This window comes from Acipenser ruthenus, chromosome 2 (assembly GCF_902713425.1).
Source record: "Acipenser ruthenus chromosome 2, fAciRut3.2 maternal haplotype, whole genome shotgun sequence".
Classification (NCBI taxonomy): Eukaryota; Metazoa; Chordata; class Actinopteri; order Acipenseriformes; family Acipenseridae; genus Acipenser; species Acipenser ruthenus.
The window spans coordinates 111519486-111539189 of NC_081190.1; the positions used below are offsets into that span (position 1 = coordinate 111519486).

The window sequence follows — 19704 nt, forward strand, 5'->3', positions numbered from 1 at the left end:
ATGTGACCTTTACTGATATCTCAACAAAATAAAAGATACAACTCAAATTTTAAAATTCCTAAAATGTTTATTGGCCCAACATTCATGCTTTTTTTCTGAAGAGGGAGGGGTATGGAGGAATACTTTCCAGTACCAACGAATAAATTAAAGGGAAAACAAGTAATTAAAACAACAGATGATGCAAGATTAGTGGTTCCTTTAAATACCACTTGTTAAATAAATATATTTGATCAAAGTTATATTATCCATCATATATGAAATGTCCCTCTGGACTATCCTTTCGCACATTACGTAAAATATCAACATATATGCAGTTATGATTAGCGGTTTCTGCATTTCCCCCTTTCATCTCAACAAGCAGGCTAATGAGAACCATGAACAGGATATTTTACAACATACAAATGTATTTTTGGTTTAAAGAAAACTAAACAAAAAAATATGTATAACCTTCCAATTATGATTAACCAGAGTTCCTTGACACGTTTAGAGAATGTTTGCAAGAGTGGAGTGTTTTAAAGGATAATACAACCCCAGCAGTATCTAATAACATTGTCTTTTCAATGGAGTGAAAACAGGAGCAGTGCCTGAATGTCTTTATTGTCACCAGTATCACAGATGTACATCAAAGGTTGTATTTACTGTTTTGGTTATTTTATTTGTTATAATACATAGCAAGATAGATGCATTTTGGTATTGAGAAATATTTTCTAACCGTGTCAAGTGCTTCTGCTGAAACTGAGCATCTGGTTTTTCAGCTGTTGTTCATTGTTAATTTTCTGTCAGCTGTGTACTTCAAGTATGCAGTGGAATTCATGTGCATGCAAAGTTTAAATCTGGACAAGCAGTTCCCAAGTCTTAAATTAGATAAACAAGTATTGGTACCAGAAAATAAGGTAAAATCACCATAACCTACATTCATAGTATATAGCATGAGATTATTATTGAATAAAGCTGTGTAACAAATCTGAAGCAAATACCTTGAAACCAAAGTCCCTTGATGGCAATATACATAACTGCAAAGAGTTCTGTAATGTGAGGTGTTGAAAGTATATAAGCTGCTCCTATTAGTTGTAGCCCAATGGTTAATGCCTTTATAGAAAACATGTATTACACAATAATTGCGGTATAATGAGCTGCTTTGTTTTTTAAAAAAGTATTTTAAAGAAATACTGGCTCACAGATTATTCATTATGTATTTTTTTTTTTTTTTTTTTAAATGCAAGATTGTAAGCAGATCTTGCCAGCAGTAAGATGAGATGTGGTATTGCACCGGTGACATACTTGTAGCTTTGCTCATGCTGCATACAGTAAAAAGAATAAATGATGATTCTTGTAAATAACTCCAGCCATCAAAGGTGCAGTCTAAGATGAAATGTTGTTTTAATATGAAAAGAATGTGTGGCTGTATGTACAAGAAAGGGAAGTAGGATGTTGAATCTGAGCTGCGTATCACCTGTGGTGTGGCAAGTCAGAAACTAGGTGAGCTTCCAAGTATATACAGCAATGAACCAGCATCTTCCACACCCTCCAGTGCAGTAGGAAACAAACAAGCAAACACTGATTGAAATTCTACCTGATAAGCAATACCCCCCCCCCAAAAGACCATTCTTGAATATAGTCGTTTTGAGCAATTAAGCTGATCAAATCCTTGATTGTGTCATAGCAAATATCAAATAGAAAAAGCAACTAGATGATTATTCTAAAATGCCAAATGTATTTTAAAAACACAGGTGTCTGACAGGATTTTTTTTAAAACTTTAAAATGAGATTTGAGATTACCCCTCTTTTTTGATAAGACAACTGTGTACTTCGAATTTGTATCATAAGAATATAGGGTAATAAAAGTTGCATTTCTGCTTTCTCCATCCTGTTAATGCAGTAAACTGGAAGCGCTGATGAAGTTTGGTGTCTTTCTAGCTAGAACCAACATTTCTATTGAATTATTTACAGAGAAAAGGCATTAACAGATAATTGCTTTACAACAGTGATTGTCATGCCTCATCCTCAAGTACCCAAAAGCAGACCAGGTTTTTATTTCACCCTTGAACTAAACATGTTTAAAATATGGCTTTAAAGTGTATGTAAGACAGCCGTCTCAGACTTAAGTTAACAGCAATACGTGTGATTGTGTATATTTCGAGAGAGAGAGAGAATTATAACCAAACCTGAACTGTTATGGACATTTGAGAACAAGTTCTGACAACCCACTGCTTTACAGCACCACTTGGCAACAAAAGAACACACATATAAGGGCATTTGAAAAAGTGCTGCATCATAAATACATGCTTGGCATATCTATGTGTGCCTGGTTAGCGATTCAATATTGGTAATGAATTGCATTCTTAATTATCTATAGCAGTTTTAAAAAGCCAGTAACTCCATGGTGCAGGCCTTTTGAAAACCTTAAACAGGGTATTTAACATTTTCAAACCAGTGTAAGATGTAGTGGTTTTATGACCCAGATACAGCTAAAGACATTTTTCTTAATATGACGGCAAAAAAGGCTCAATGAAAGCCAATGTCATGCAATAGAGCAAACTGTATCAAATAGAAACTACTCTTCTTATTTATAGAAGCAAGGGAAATGTCTCTGCAGCTCAAGTTTATACTGAAGTTCAAAGTTCAGTACTGAGCTGCACCAAGATGCTTCCCTTGCTGCTCAGTTGACCTGGGGAGGGTGTGTGTGTGTGTGTGTACAAATTATAAGGGACCAGCAAAAAAATGGTCATCAGTAATTCTTATCGAGTCTAAGCCAAATGCATACAGATACACTGAACTCAATTTTCAATTGCACTATAATGAAAAGTATTACATTTAAAAATATTGTGCATTTTATTCAGTTTTAACTCAAGTTTTTTAAGGTATACAGTGCAAGTGAACGTCACTTGAAATCTGCATATCCCATTGTGATCACTGGCATTTTTAAACCACAAAAGCAAGACGTCCTCAACATCAGGGTATTGAGCACATCAGAAAAGCTGACGACTTGCATCCAGTTTGCTCTTCATAGGCCTGTATTCCGGTACCCCAGATTTTCAGAATGGTTAACATGGTGGTGGGAATGTTAATCTGCAGCAAGATCTTTCATTTTTCTTGTATGGTTGTGTATTATCCATCGCTTTCAGCACCTCCACTTTTGTCTGAAAGGATAATGCCCATTTTATGTATTGCTTCATTGAAATGGCATTGATGCATGAAGCAACTCGAAATGCATTACAGGATCAGTAGTTCTAACACAGCATTAAAATACAGTACAGGTGCTTATGCACGTTAATACATTTCCCTATATCCTTTACACATAGCTGTTTGAACTAGGACGCTTAATTTTATTTCAATTTTTCTTCCATGGGGGACTCAAACAGGAAATTCCTGTCAAGTGAATTCGTATTAAGTAATTTACAAGAAGCAGCTGTTAAATTTGTCCTGGATCATGTAGAAAATTCATAGTATCAGGAAATTTGTTTAATCAGAGTTCGTTTTAACAGGATTTTACTGTGTGTGTGGGTGTGTGTATATAAATATATATGAATGAGATCAACTGAGCAGCTTGCCACTAAAAGCTTTTAAATCAAGTTTTTTTTTTTTTGTTTGTTTGTTTTTTTAATTATTAAAAGGCTGCCAGAGAATAATATACTTCAAAAACAATCCAATATTTAATCCCTATCAGGATCAAATTAAAACCACTACAGTTATACAGAGCTTACCTTAGAATTTAAGATCCACTTTGATAACACTAAGATAACAGCTACCACATCATAGAAGAGGTGTAACAGCCATGACACATTCAAAACACATTTGTTTAAAAAGCATGTTACATTATCCATAAACCAAAAAAAAAGCTCAAATTTATAGTGATTCTTTACAATATTTAGTAAGAAAAAATTAAAGTATTTCCCCATTTTTAATTTACACAGACTTCAACAGCTTTATTTACAGAGCATTTCGTTTCCAGTCTCCAGTAGCATATAGATAGCTTTATCAGGTAACAGAGTGCCATTTTAAAAGGGAACCTTGGTGTAATCCTAAAAGAAAAATGGAAGATGGTGCTGTTCAAGGAAGGGGCAAGCTGGCCTGTGGAAGCAGACTTCACAACTCCTCAGTTACTCAGAAGAAGTTCTGTCGCAGTTTCTACATCCCAAGATTTTGAAGACAAGGCCACTATTACTGCATTCTGTAAAAACAAAACAACTCTAGTTAAATGAAGTAATGTAACTTAAAAATAAAATACTACATTCTAGACAGGACTTAACACATGACAATAGTTAAACTAAATGACCCCAGTGCAAAGGTGCACTGTAGAAATGCATTTATAATGGGGGTATACGTATTGTTGGTCAAATCTAGCTTAGGTCACAAAAAAAAAGATTTAAAATGAAAAAACAAGAATTGTTGCTCAACACAGAGCAGGGCAGAGGCCCACCTGTCTGGGTAAATAATTTAGTGTAAGTGTTAAATGATCATTTTAGAAAAACACAGCTAGTCAAGTAAAAGCAAGTGTTGTACCAATTGCACTTTTTCTGCAAATTCACCTCTAAAAAAAAATAATTAAAAAAATGCACGTTTTACACTGTACTATACTTACTTTATCAAAGCCCATTGCACACAATTTATCTATTTTTCGTGTGTATTCGGTACTGGAAACGGGTGCCCCGGCGTACACGTGCGCCCAGAGTCGAGCTGTCTGTTTAAACATTTCTGGATTTTGCTTGTACTGCAAACAAGAAAAAAAGACAAATATATAAATGATGAACCATCCATTATAATTAGGGTTTCTGATTTTTTAAGCGTAAATTAAATCAATTTGACTATTTACGTTTCTCAGTTGCGATTGAGATACACCAATGGCTTAGCAAGCATCAACTGAATTTTTAAAGGACAGTAGAAAAGTTGGTAAAACACAGAAAACCCAAATTATCATTTTCAAATATTAAAATAAATCAGCGGTTTAGTTAAACGCTTAACAACTTGAAAAAAATTGAGGAATTTGGTCTCTAAATATTCTAATTATATATTTCTATTTGGGATCTTAACAAATATTTGCAGTTTCTGTGCAAGTCAGTTAACATCTAGTGACAGAAATTCCAATCTGTGAATGTAACCTTGCTGTGCACCTGAGGAGCATGGACAGAGAGAGACAAATCAATGCTGTCGAATTGTTTCTTCAAAAGCTTTGTGAAAAATCTCCACGTACACAATCTGAACTGCAACTGAACTACGATCTGGGTAAGTGGATATAAAATGAATTACCCCCCCCCCCCAAACACGTTTCTGATTATTGTAAGCAGGGGTGTATACAGAGTTTGAGGAATAGGTTGTTCATAATGAAATACTTTCTAGACAATCAGCGCAGTAGCCTTTCCCATGCGAGCATTTCAAATCTTTTCAAACCCTTTTTACTAATAAATCTGAGGGTGGTCTCTTACCTGATTTGCCACCACCGCATCCTGTGGGTCATCTGGTTCTGCCGCTGCCAACAAGGCTTGTAATGATAATAACACTGTTCTAAGGGTCATTGCCGCCGCCCTGAAAGAGATTGATAATGTATTTGAAATACCCCAGATGCTGCGTGTAGTATAGCGATTCACTTGTCTGTGCAGAGCGGGCACATGAAATGGACTACATAACAACTTTAAATCAAGATAAACTGGAAAACTAAATAATGCTAAATGCAAGAAAGTTGTTAAAGATTTTTTGTAATTAAAAAAAAATAATAACAAAAATCAGAGGAATTCTTTAAGGTGAACAGCTTTGAACCGTTGTATACTTCCTCCAGGACTCACCAATGTAGAAGAAAATTGAAAACACCCTCCCTCATATTCCAAATAGCAGTCCCAGGAAGATGTTTGTTTGTAGCAATGTACTCCTTATATTAGTGCTACAGTTCTTAATCTGTGCACCTTCAATGGCTACAGTTTCAAACATGCTCTAGGGGAGCGTAGCCATACATGTTACATTTGTATTTTAGCTTATTAAAAGGGAGATGTTTTGTGCAGCTTTTATAGCCACATGACTTTCATTCTTTACCATACACATTTAACTGTGTTTGTCTTTTCCCAAATAAAAACAAGTAGTCATATTCTGTTGTACTGGTAATTTCCTGTTTTAACTTTTAACATGTTTGGAGAGCTTGTAGCCAAATAAACATGTTGAATATGAATGGTTAAACGTGTGAGCAAAATTCTAACTGTTTAACACTTTGCTAAAGCTTAGGCTAACCTGAGTAGTATTAATTCCAAGATATCTCCGAGTCTGAATATAAAATGAGAAGGTCAGAACCAGTATAGAAATGAAATAAATAAACAACAGTTTAGTACAACATTTGGATCAAGATGTAATGCTGATACCGGATAATATAATCTGTCTTTAAAACATTTCTGTAACAAAACCCTTCGATCTTCTCAGTGATTAATTCTACGACTCTAACTCAAAGTGGCTGTCTGGCTTTGAAGAGAAGGAGAGTGTGGTCCAGACATATGGTTGATTATTGAATCCATAGTTTGTGCTATGAAAACCACAGAAAACTTGATTCATCAACAAAACCACAGGTCGGAACAATTCAACAGAAAAGCGAATACCATTTAATTACACAACGATCATTTCAACAGTATAATTCATTATAATATCACCTATTCAAATGTAACGCATACAAAAGGGCTTATGGCATTTCAGATTTCATATAGCTTTTGCATTCTTTCGGTTAACCATTGTTCAAACAAGCATACAGCCCATTTACATTTTGCCCGAGTACTTCTCGAAAGCCGATCACTGGAAATGGCATTTAGGTTTGGCAAAACAATTAATAACTTTACCCTGTTCCTGGTTCGTATTCTTTTGTTTTTTGCATTTTTATTTTTCTAATGCCACTGTCATGTTCTACATCTAAAACACAGTCCTTGCTACGACTTTCACTTACAGCAGACACTTGTCTGTGTAAGTGGGATTTCAAACTCCAAGGAACTCATGACAACATTCAGACAATGAGAGAGAAACTAAGCGTAACAAAACAGCAAAAAACTAATTAACAATCAACTGAATATCATTATCTAACAAGTATCAAATTAGGAAGAAATGTTAAGTGGCATACACAACTCAACTCAAAGACAATATTGTAAGACAATAATCCAGTTCCCGAGCAACAGCTGGCCCTGCTTTAGTGCAATACATTTTCTGTTTTTCTTTATTATAATGGCTGTGGAGGTACATAGTCTGAATCGTAAAGCTGCTGCACAATTAAATTATCTTCAACACATTTTTGACTCTCCACACTAACAGACTTTATATCTACGGTAGATGCAGTCTAGCAGTACTAATGCTAGATGCAGCAGACAAACTAGAGAGGGAAAAAAAAAGACATTCTTCTTTTCGACATGACTTGAAACTTAAGCTCCATACTATACCAGCAAAGTCTATATTGGTTTATTAGAGGCTGCACAGTTCACAAACTTATTAGCTTGATCTGGTAACCTTTTCAATTCCCTTTGGCTTTTTTGTTTAATTCTTGGCCCTTGTCTTCAGTGCTTTTATTCTCAAGAACTTTCTTAGAGTTTTTGGGGCACGCTTGTGTGAACTTTTCCAAAAGCCAGCATGATTTAGTTCTAGTTTGTTACAATTATATTAAACTGGTACAAGCATTGCACTCAGAAGCTTAGTAAATCTTGTTTTGAGTGCTTCAACCTTGTTCTATAGGATGCAAAATTGGTTCAATTTTTTGGATACAGGTGGAACAAAGACCATGAGGTGTCTGGACCTCAAGGAGACTACGTAACACACCGAGATGCGTTTATCAAGGCTTCTGTACAGTATCTTTTGACATCAGTGAGATTTCATCCAGGACAATATAGTCAGAGTCTATTCTGGAATTATTCTTCGAAAAATAATCTTTAAAAAAAAAAAAGAAAAAGTGCAAGCTCAAAAGTACGGCACACTGTCTACTGGCAACTAAAAAACCATTCAGCATTTACTCATTATAATTGAGAAGTGTGCTAGCTAAAGAAACAGATTTGCTATATAAAGAATGCTACACATGACTATTTTCTTAAACTTGTATTCTAATTGCACATCTGGTGTGTAAGAATCATTAGAAGCTTACCACTGATCTTTTAGAATATCCAAGCAAATTGCACCGGTAACTGAGCTGATGTTGGGATGCCATATTTTTGAAATAAACCGAACCTAAAAACAGAGAAGAATTACAATGCTGGTTTTACATGAAGCTCAAGCAGCAGAGCTTGTCAGAAGAACCAGTACATGGTCACATCAACCACGGATGAGGTGGTCTCTGCAGAGAAGCCCTTCTGGTGCTGCATGCTTGGAACTACCAGCAGACTTTGTCAGTGATACATATACCACCATCAAGTGTTACATGTACAGATAAAACACTGCAGTTAAAGACTGAATATGTAAGGTAATGAAACCAGCTGTTTTTGTGATTGGTTTTAGACTGCTGCAATAGACTTTTAAATGTATCATAAAGATATATTTTAATTTTAATTTTCATTTACTTGCAAGCATTGGATTTTTAGGGGGGGGGGGTTGTTACATGGAGGCAGCTTCATCGTGTTTTGCTTGACTACCTAGATTGCTCCAGTAAAACCACAACTGTATAAATGTTTAACTGTATGTAAAAATAATGTGATATCTTGTAACAATTGTAAGTCTGCTAAGAAATAATAATAATAATAATAATAATAATAATAATAATAATAATAATAATAATACTACACCTACCTTTGGAGGATTAAAGGGATATGTTTCTGGAATTTTTATTTCTAATTGATATCTTCCTCCTGTAAAATAAATATTATATTAGGGTAACATGAACAATAAACAAAATTTTTTTTTTTAAAAACACAGCAGGCATTCAAAAAGTTCAAGGTTTTCTCACTAGTTTCAGGTAGTTTGGGTCAAAACAAGCACTAAAAAAAAAATAAAAAATCTACAACTCCCTTTAACAATAGGCTTAAGAGAATAGCAGCTACAGTACAGTAAGCAAGTCTTAACATGCACAGTTACATGCACTTCCCCAAAACTATCCAAACCTCTCAGATCACCCACATCTCAGTGCGCCGTCCTGTCTACCTCACCCAGTCTTGGCTATCTCCCAACACCCTCAGCCAGACTTGAGCAAGGTGGACGTCTTGCTATTGGAGTTCACACCAAATGTGATTTGGAAGCCCACCTTGTTGACAAAAGTTATTTGTACTGCAACTAACTGACAGCATGGAGTGGAGCAGGATCCTCCTTTACAGAAATTAGTGCAAGTCATTTTTAAACATATATAACTATACATAGTAAGAATGTTTGTTCTAAGCACTAATTTTCCGATCGTGTAATCTACTGAAACGCTACTGTGTACTGCCAGAAACAGAACAAATGTATCGAGGGAGACTGGATTGCAAGTAACAGTGGCATGGTGCCAAGTCTGTCTGTAGATCATTTTGATGCTGTACCAACTGACTCTGCTGTTGATTTTCAGACAGATGCAATACAAAGCTGTGGCACCTACAAAAATAAAGGTTTTCCAGATTCTGTTCTGCCAGCCTGCAAAAAGCACACCAACACTGACACCTTAATGACATTACAACACCACACAAATGCATGAAGCACTCACGTTTGCAGTGGTCCACTTTTTTCAAAATATATATAACATGTTTTTGTTATTTAAAAATAAAAGGAATATCATTTTTTATTAGTCTGTAATACATCTATATCCACTACCATGGTTGTAATCAGCAATTGGTGAAAAAGTAGACCACCAAACAAGATATAATTACATACAGAAAACAGTAAGGCTGCAACCGTGAAATGGGTAAATGTCTTTGTTTAGTTTACTGCTGTTTATCGTTTAAAAAAATAAAAACTACAAAACTAAACTAACCACTGGCATGCCTGTATCATTTATCTTAGGAATATTTCAGTATTGTGTGGCAATCGCATCCCTGATCTTGATGACTTGTTTCACTCAAACACTGGCTGTACTTACTTTTTAATTTAATTTTTTTTTTTTTTTTTTTTACATACTTGCCAAGTTCCAGTATATCTACACAATCCGTGCAAGTTTCTGTTAAGAAATGAGATTCAGTATAATGCAGCAAGTTCCAGACATTTGCTGCCAAATGAATACTCCAAGACTGCCATGTAATTAATATTGCCCTGTTTGTTCTTCAGTATTCATGGTATGTTCTACTTAAAACAAGACGTACTACAGAAACAAAAGGCAAGCAAAGTATAAGGGTTTGTTGTTTCAAATGAAGATTAATATAGCCAACCTCTATAATATGTCTGCATTATTAAACATAAAAAACATGAGCCATTGTTCCACAGACAAAATAGTTTGAGATTCGGTTTAATAGTTAATCTGTTTGTGTACAGGACGATCAGCACCATTCAGCATGTACTGTAATACTTGCACAGCATTGTTTATGAATTATGTACAAATGGAAATCTATTTATAAAATTAGCTGTATACATTGCAAAACTACCAGCTGTTCGGTCAACACTAGTCACTTTGCAACTCTAAATTTACCAGACCAAAGTAAACAACTTATGTGATCTGCCATAAAGTACATCAGACCTGATGAACAAGCATGTCAATGATACAAGCCATCGGCATATTAAAGCATATCACCATGAACCTACCCCCTCAGTCAATACACACATAGATGAACGCCGCCACATACAGTACCTCCAGATTTGGATACTGTCAATAACTTGTGCACTAAAGAATGTCCAACCAAGTCACAGTTGAATGAGCAGTTCTCTTAATATATTTAAAATGGAGGTTTGAAATAATTGTTGCCCGTTTTCTGCAGCTGTACATTAACTGCCATACATTCACTGTGAAACATGTCTTATACATCACACAATTGCAGAAACACATTTCTGAGGTAAAATAAAGAACAAATATCCCACCCAATCACTCTGCATTAGTAGAAAATCGATTATGGTTGGGTTAACACTGCACGTGTGGGACATCTGCTGATTACAATCATTTGCATGTGTTCAAAGAGCATGGATTCAATACAGTTGCCTGTGTATAAAACTTTCCTAGGCTGTTTGTAAAGAAACTAACAGTTTCATGACTATCAAACGTTATTTAATCCACCAAAAGAGGGTTTGATACCTCATATGTAGTCAGATGTTAGCTGGCATTTAATGGCAGTGTACTTTAAGAAGTCTTGATCAGTAATTATTCCCTGTAATACTAGAATAGTGTGGTCCTTGCTGCTAAATTTCATATTTTAGCCTCTCCCTTTTAATCTGGATCTTAAATCTGAACAGTATCAAAGATTTTTTAATCTTACATTAAAGAGGCTTTACTTGAATTACAAATGTATGTAGTTAAGAATTTTGACCAACCAGTTACAAGGAGGATCCCATTTTATTATTTGAAATAAATATTGGTAATAATACTGGTTCTTTACTCAATTCAAGAACTGCACCCATCTATCCATCTGAGGTCAAAGTAGAAAAAATAATAATAATTTGGGATGCAATGAAATAACTAAATCTGTTAAAAGATAGTGGGTAGATGTGTTCTGTGCTATGGGGGAACACTTTCTTATAACAATCTGCAATTTTCTGTGTTTTGTTCCACTACAATTATGTAGACAAATTCTCAAATCAATCCAACTAGTCATTCACAGGTCTTAAGAGTCACAAGCTTCGACAGAGACATCCAAACGTACATGCGAAGAAGAAAAGTATAAAAACAGTATGTGAGCAGTAAGCTCACGCACATAATAACTGGTAATGAATATACTGCAGCTTTTAAACGGTATCAGTATGCAGAGACCAGTGCAATTGTGAAACCTGTGTATAAGTGTGCAACTGCATAAAGATCGCTTACCTTCATAGGGCGTGTCAGGAGGTCCTGCAATTTCCCCTCTCAATTCTGTGAAATTCTCATCTACAAGATCGACTTTGATCTGGTTCTTGCTCGTCTTTAAAAAGAAATGTTACAAACAAAATTACTTATGTGGACCACCAGACACATCGCTGCCCTTACTTATAGGATGCCTTAAATAAATTTCAAGCAATATACAGTACATGTCAATGAGACTTCAGTAACAATGTAGGAATATCTAAAATTGTCAAGTCTTTCAATTTAGATATTCCACATGCCCATTCAAAGTACCCAAAAATATGATTTTTCCCAGCCTGCATACAAATCACTGTATACAAATAAAATAGTCAAACAAAGATTATTGAGTTCTTGGGCTCAGCTCTATCACAAAGAGATCAAGACAGCCACTAACTGCAGAAGCCAAATGCAATGCTCCACATTCTCCCCATCTATCGTACCTTAAATACTGTAGTACAGGTTATATTATCCAAAAGTGTACAGTACAGTATGTCGGTGTCTGTATCTCTGCCTGACAGCACTGCATTGCAACAAAAACAAATTAAGTTGGCAACTGTGTTCTGGATCACAATAAATTGGAGAATTCAATAATCATACTTGTCACTTATAAATATGACAGATGTGGGATTGCTGTGGTACCAGTACGTTCTGCACCGTGCGCTACAGTGTGGTGGCAGGATAAATGGTATTTTGGCATCTTCAACGGCATGATTTCCATTACACGAGAGTAGATGTTAAAACTTCATGCTGATTTGAACTCGGCTCTCGCCAAGATAAGCACCAACTAAGACGTAGCTTTACAGTAAACTAATGTGATCCATATGCGTCTCCATCCATTTACGTTTCCTTCCATATGATGATGTAGATATCCTTCTGTCTGGTGTTAATGGCTGAAGTGTGATGCTGGCTCCAGGGATCAGCTTATTTTGCCTCCCTGGCGCATCAGCACACACAACGGCTGCGATGCTGGCTCCGGGGATCAACCAAAGTGCGGCCTCCCCAGCGCATCAGCATGACAACCGTCTGGATTGAGCTAAGTAGGGTACATCTCTGGGGTTTTCAAGTGGGCACCTTCCATCCTCAGTGTTTCGTCGACTAGCCCACGACACCTCAAGAGGGCTCGACGGTGATTCTGGCGTCCCAGCATCACCCCCCTCCGTCCCCCACTCAACTCAGCCCAGCTTACTTACCTGTCCCCAGCCAGAATCTTTCCGTCTCAACCACAGCCAGTTGCTGCTCCTCTCTGCTGCTTCAGATAAGTTCTTCACTGTGCGACGCAACTCTTGGCCACTGAATCCGACGTCTCTGAGAAACCGGGTTGTAGAGTGTGCCACAAATCCTCGACAACCCACTTCCACTGGGTAAACCCGAACTCTCCATCCTCGCTGTTCCGCTTCAGTGGCTAGTTGAGCATACCGCAGTTTCTTCCTCTCATACGCCTCATCTACAGCGTCCTCCCATGGCACTGTTAACTCTACCAGGTGAACAAGGCGTGCTGATCCAGACCACAAGACAATATCTGGTCGAAGGTTAGTGGTGGCAATCTCAGGTGGAAAAATAAGCCGTTGACCAACATCTGCCAGCATATTCCAGTCTCTAGCAGCTTCCAGTTGTCCTGGGCGAGGATTGGTTTTAACACCTTTTCTTGGTGGTTGCTCTCCTGGGCGGAGGAATGTTGTCTTTTGTGTGTAATGTTTTGATGGAACAGGTGGCAACTTATTGGTCATGTTACGCTTGTCTTCCAATGCTAAAAAAAGGCTAGGAATGGGGTATTCACTGCTTCTCATTTACTTCTGCTTTGCACCCTCCACTGGCTTCCTATTTCTGCTTGCATTCAATTCAAGACTCGTTCTTGCCTATCGCTCTCTTCACCACACTGCCCCCTCCTACCTCCAATCCCTCATGTCTCCCTACACCCCCTCTCGCCCTCTCCAGTCCTCCTCTACTGGCCACCTGGTCATGCCTTCCCTCCACTCTCCATCCTCCCATGCCCCCTCCTTCTCTTCCATAGCCCCTCAGTGGTGGAACCAGCTATCGGAGAACCAGGACTGCTCCGTCTCTCCTTGCCTTGCATCGCTTCTTCAAGTCCCACCTGCTTATACTGCACTTGTAGATCTCTTGATCTACCCCTGGACTTGCCTGACCTAAGCAACATGTTATTGGATCCTCAGCTAATGTATTATTGCACTACTATGTCATTGTACATATAACTTGTTGTAATCCTAACTTGTTGCATCCTATTTCATCCTATATTCTATTAGTATTATTGCACTGAAAACTATACTGTATTTAAATATTAATCTTGCCCTGTAACACCTGTAAGTTGACTTGGATAAATGCATCTGCCAAGAATTAACTGTAGCAATAATACAGTAGCACTACCCTAATCATTATTGAAACCTATATTGATTGTCTCCTTTATGACTGCAGAATGTGTGGTGAGAATTTAAAATGTCTATTTCACAGAAACATTACCAACAATTAACATGGCTTATGAAACATGAAATGCACTTTCATTATAAAAATTATACATATACTATTCCAGGATTAATAAATCTCAGTTTACCTGCCTAAAAGTGTCCCTGCCTCTTCAACAGGGTAGAAAATAATACTGTAAGTTTCTCATCCAAGGTAGTTTTATTGAAGTTTTACCCATACAACTCCAATAGCAATACATTATCAAATACCTTTGAATAGATAACAATTGTTGTGTTTGGACTTGCATTCCGGAATGGATTCTGATTCTGTTCCGGTAGGGTGCGTTTATACTTTGGAAGGTGAAGACGTTGGACACTATGGTATGGTATAATGTATTTTGAAAGCACCATCATTTCAAAATACTACCTTCTTTCATGCTTGTGGTGGATGTTGATGAACAGTATTAGAAACACTTTTGGAAAGGTAAGCAACATATATTGAACCTGATTTTACTTTTACTATGTTCATGTAATGTATAACATATGGAATATTTAATCACGGTATTTAATGCTACCGCCTAGTTAATCATGATAAGGAAGCAAGGTGATGACGCAGGGTAGCCGAATGTCCAAAATCTTCGGTGCACAGACTACAAACCTTTATTTTATTTTTTAGATCTTAGTTAGCTATTAGTAATGTAATTTACCAAAAAAACGGACGTGTATAATACACAAACACACAGTGCAATTGGGTACTGTACTGTGCTGGGAGGGAATTAACTTCAACGTGCTGTGGAAATGATACCTGAGAATAGATTTCGGACAGAGTGAAAACATTATTATTATTTTTTTAATCTAACATGTACGTGTCCTCAGCACGGTTACACTAGCAAATATTCCGGCTGTGCCGGAATCAATCCCCAACTTTGAGAGGATAAGAGGATGCATTCATTAGTGTTTAATACATCCTCTTCACCACTCGTTCCAGAATAAATGCACCTAATGAGTCATAGGCCTACATTTATTGTGACCCAAATAATGTATGTTAAAAACAAATTGATTCATTTACAAAGTATTGTAACTAGTCTGGTGCCTGAAGTGCAAGAGTCATGCAGTATACTTAGTAAAGGACTCACACTGTCCACATCAAATGTGTAAAACAATTAAATAGTTGAAACTCGCATGGCAAGGGCAAGGCCGAGTGACACAAGTTGTAGTTAAGTGCGTCCATTTCCACAGAAAGTGCCTCTATCATCAGTGCTTAACTGCAACAAAAACATTTAACAGTACAGTACTTACAGGACCTGAGCTATCCACTCAATTCAGAGTTTAATCAGGTCTACAGATAATGCCTTAAAAGAGCTGCAATAAAAATAGGCAGGTTTTAGTTTAAAACTACAAGTTGCTCTCTCTGCAATATGTTTGGCCACGAGTTGACAATCAGGCATTTTGATGGGCAGTACATCATCTGGAAATTATATCTCTCTTACAGATAGTTCATGCTCTTGCTGGCGATCTAAAATCTAAATTAAGATGAGGCCAGTGACTAAAAGTAGGTTTCAACAAACAACCAAAACAGGCACACTGTATGCAGGCCTATTTATTTATTTTAAAAAGTATGGGTTAGATCTCTGAAAATCAAACAGCTCATTTTTGAGGAGATCCTACTGGGGCAAAAGCAGCATGGACTGAGGAGGTTATACTCTCAAATGGTTCACCCTGAGGTTTGTAGTCCTCTTGCTCACAAGAAACATACCATCGCAGACAGGGCAAACTGTACAAACAGCATAGCAGGCTGCAACAGGAGTTTAATTATATTACAAAACAAGAAAGCCAGCAGCCTCTTGGATAAGTCTATTCATGAGCAGGTTTGACTAATTCAACTCATAATAAAGCCTTAAATTGAAATATCATGTTTCTGATACAGTGGCATCAAACATCAGACAAATAAATATCTGGAACATGACTTCCATTCAACTTCCATAACAACTTTGATGAAAAGATGTAAATGCTAACTTTTGTGGGCATCCGAGATCAACATAGAAGAATTGTCATAACATCCTCAGATACTAAAACCGGTATGACATTGAAGCTCACACCAAGTCTTGAGAATGCTTCCGGTACTTCTGTTATATACCAGGCCTGTAACATCAGAAGTATGTGTTAATTTCAGTTCCTACATAACCATTGATATCTAAATGCAGATATTAATGCTGACCGACATAATGGTAAACAATTAACTACTGTGCAGACATAAAACCACAATAAATCTCAGGCATAGGCGGCACATATAAGAGGCTTGGGGAGGCTAAGCCTCCCCAAAATAAATTGCCCAAACTATCACAAGAAATTGTTCTGACCAACACAAAAAATATTTGTGAGAGAAGATTTTTTTCTACATTTATTCGAATTGCTGTTATCTATATAAACAGCTTGATCCGAATCTTATTTTACAGAACTTGTGGCAAAATATTTTCGTCTGTTTTCACACACCACCGTTTTGTAAGAACACGATAACTGTGACACTACAGTCAGAACCTACTTCTTTTGACTGTTTGAACAAATGCCACCTTTCAGAACACTGTTGGTGGTGTCAGATTACAAATGTTTCTTAAGTTTTTTCTTTAGATTTTTCCAGTGAAAGCTGGGTCTTTTAACTTTTGAAAATGTGTCTGGAAGGAAAGCAGAAAACCTGTTGCAGTATTACCAAGGTCCAAAATACAGGATTTAGTTGGCATTTCAATGTCATTTGAGGAGACAATGCTTGGCTGGTTTAACATCCATTCTTCCCACCGATCTGAGCCCCATATGGATATTCAAAAGTTTATGGTAAGAGTGCAGTTTTTTGTTTTTTTTTTGTGCAAATGTACCTTATGAAATACGTTGAATGCCCCTTGATTATAAGTACGATAGTAAGTGCATGTTTAAAAGCTTAATAGTCAATATTAATATTTTATTTAAATTGGTGTGAAGTGATGGAAATGGTGATTGAAATTGGTGTAGGTACTGTAACACTACAACACAGGTTAAAGGATCTAGGCCTAAATGTTTTAAAAAAAACAGTGCAGCTTGTTATCCTGACTGTTTATCCTGATGTAGCATCCCTGAGTGGTTTCCAGGTCTGTTTTGTGCTATAAATTATTATACAGTACAAGTTCTCAAAGACGTAGGAGAATGAATCCGGTTTAAAGCTTTTATTTGTGTCCATCAGTCCGGTTATTTTTCAAACTCAACACAATGAATGAAACTTAGTAATCAGACTTACTAGTAACAGTAATACAAAACAATGGCAGTCTTAAGTTTATATATATATATATATATATATATATATATATATATATATATATATATATATATATAAAACCTTACTGTGCATGGCTGGGTTCAATAAATGCAGGAGGAAAAGTGTGGAATAGCCTCCCCAAACGAAAGACTCACACGCCACCTATGATCTCAGGGATGGAGAAAAGACTTCCATTGCATAGCAGTTTGATCCATTCCTGGTTTTACTATTTGCGTTTAAAAGACATACCTGAACTTGTTACCTACTGCATGCTGTTACTAATCAAGCTTGTAGTAAAACCTGGAATGGGTTAAACTGCCATGCAATAAGAGTCTTATTTCCATCTATACTTGAACTACCTAAAGAGACCCATTTACACACCATAACCCCATTTAGCATCCACAATTTAAAAGAATCCCATATCACTTGTCCTTCAAGGAATTCCAATTAAAAAAATACACTTCTACCATCAAACAGCTGCTGACCCTATGGAGTAAAGCAGAAAATCCTACTCAAAGTGCTTACAACGCATTACATAAAGAGAATATTCCAGTGTTCAATTGATGGCTCTCCTCTAAAATGTCCAAAGGTAACTAAGAACAGAAACTACAACCAATGGTTGTCATTGTATAGGAGAAACAATTGAGTAAAACACGTCATCGAGCGTTTATTACTGAGAAGCAAAGGTGCATGATGTGCAAATGTAAACGTGCAATGAGTTAACACAAACTGTACAGCTATTTGGACATTCACAGGATATAGGCCTCAACTATGCTCATGTGAAGTGTACCACTTTCGATATGCTGTGTGCAGCCAGCATTCACTGAACAATAAGATATTGTGTTTAATGAAGTTCAGAATTGTGTGCCGGCTTAATAGACAACAATACACATAGGTGTGATTCACTATAAATAGTTCTGTCAAAAGTGAATGCATCAAACCGTTTTAAAAAACGTATTCAAGAATAAGACAAAGTATAAGTAACGAAATTATTCTCCCCGATATGAAATCGCCTGATTTGTAATGTTTATGCTCATATACACTGTAGCCTTGTTACATAACTTTCAAAACAATAACTTGAGGTACATTTATATTCAGCCATAGCAAGTGTCAGCAGACTAATAGAGTTAAGCAGTACCCCTCATAACGATGACTGCAAACCGCACAGTTCAGCTTGATCTCTCTACCCGTGAACGCTTCACCACAAGAATCTGACAGTAGACATTATTTACGTTATCAATTAGCCAGAATGTCATCTTCGGTACTGTATCATTCCTGCTGATTCTGAGTTCAACAGCCAAACTGAACCTTTTTAATTAAAAGCCTCAACATTTAGATCCATCCCCCACCCTTTGCAAGCGGCCTAAACTTATTACAGATCCCCGGTATTTCCTGTACCCTGTCCCGCCTTCACTTCCACCACTAGGAGCTGCTCCTTGGGCTGGCCCCGGTCGGGGTGACAGGAGCATCTCCTTCTCTTCGGGCCTCGTTCGTTTTTGTTCCAATTAAAAATGTTTATTTTCTAACTGACGCCAATGGTGTTGTCCTGTTCATAGGGTAAGAAGAAAGACTAACCTCCTCGCTCTTTAGCACCTCTTTGAACTCTCGCTTGATTCTCTGCACTGCGATGTTGGCCATGGCTTACTGTCTCCGGGTCTGTCGCCGTTTCCTGATTCAGGCCTTCAGCTGCAGCTTCAGTTCGGCGGCTCCTCTCTCTCTCTCTCTCTCTCTCTCTCTTTTTTTTTTTTTTTTTTTACAACAAAAACAGAAAACCCCTGAACCAAAATGGCGGAGCGCAGACGGTGCGCACCCAGCAGCCAATAACGCTTTACACTGAGTTTCCCAGACAACAAGAACGCGTTATTACGAGCTCAGCATGTTCCTTTACATATTACTAGGCTAACACTAGCATGAAACTGTTTAGTAGCCGATATTTTCTGTAACCAGTTACTCCTGTTTGTTTAATTAATTTAGAAGTTTAATGCACACTAGATATTGATTATAATTTGTACAAGCGCAAATAATTATTTGTTATTTTCGCTTAATATAAAACCATCAACCATCAACGGTGGAGCTGATATATCCATGTCTTCTAACTCAAAAATCCTGCCACCCTAAGTGTGTGTGCTCATACATTTTTA

At 37.0% G+C, this 19704-nt stretch overlaps 1 protein-coding gene across 1 annotated transcript; it reads right to left on the reverse strand.

Moving 5' to 3' along the window:
* Positions 1-1188: 1188 nt before the first annotated feature.
* Positions 1189-19685, reverse strand: LOC117409282 (ubiquitin-conjugating enzyme E2 K-like). Its single transcript, XM_034015075.3, has 7 exons — positions 19139-19685; positions 11849-11942; positions 8728-8786; positions 8090-8172; positions 5424-5523; positions 4583-4711; positions 1189-4171 (listed from the first exon to the last, which is right to left on the reverse strand). Exons 1-7 carry the CDS (start codon positions 19199-19201, stop codon positions 4097-4099), a joined length of 603 nt encoding a protein of 200 aa, XP_033870966.1. The 5' UTR covers positions 19202-19685; the 3' UTR covers positions 1189-4096.
* Positions 19686-19704: the final 19 nt, after the last annotated feature.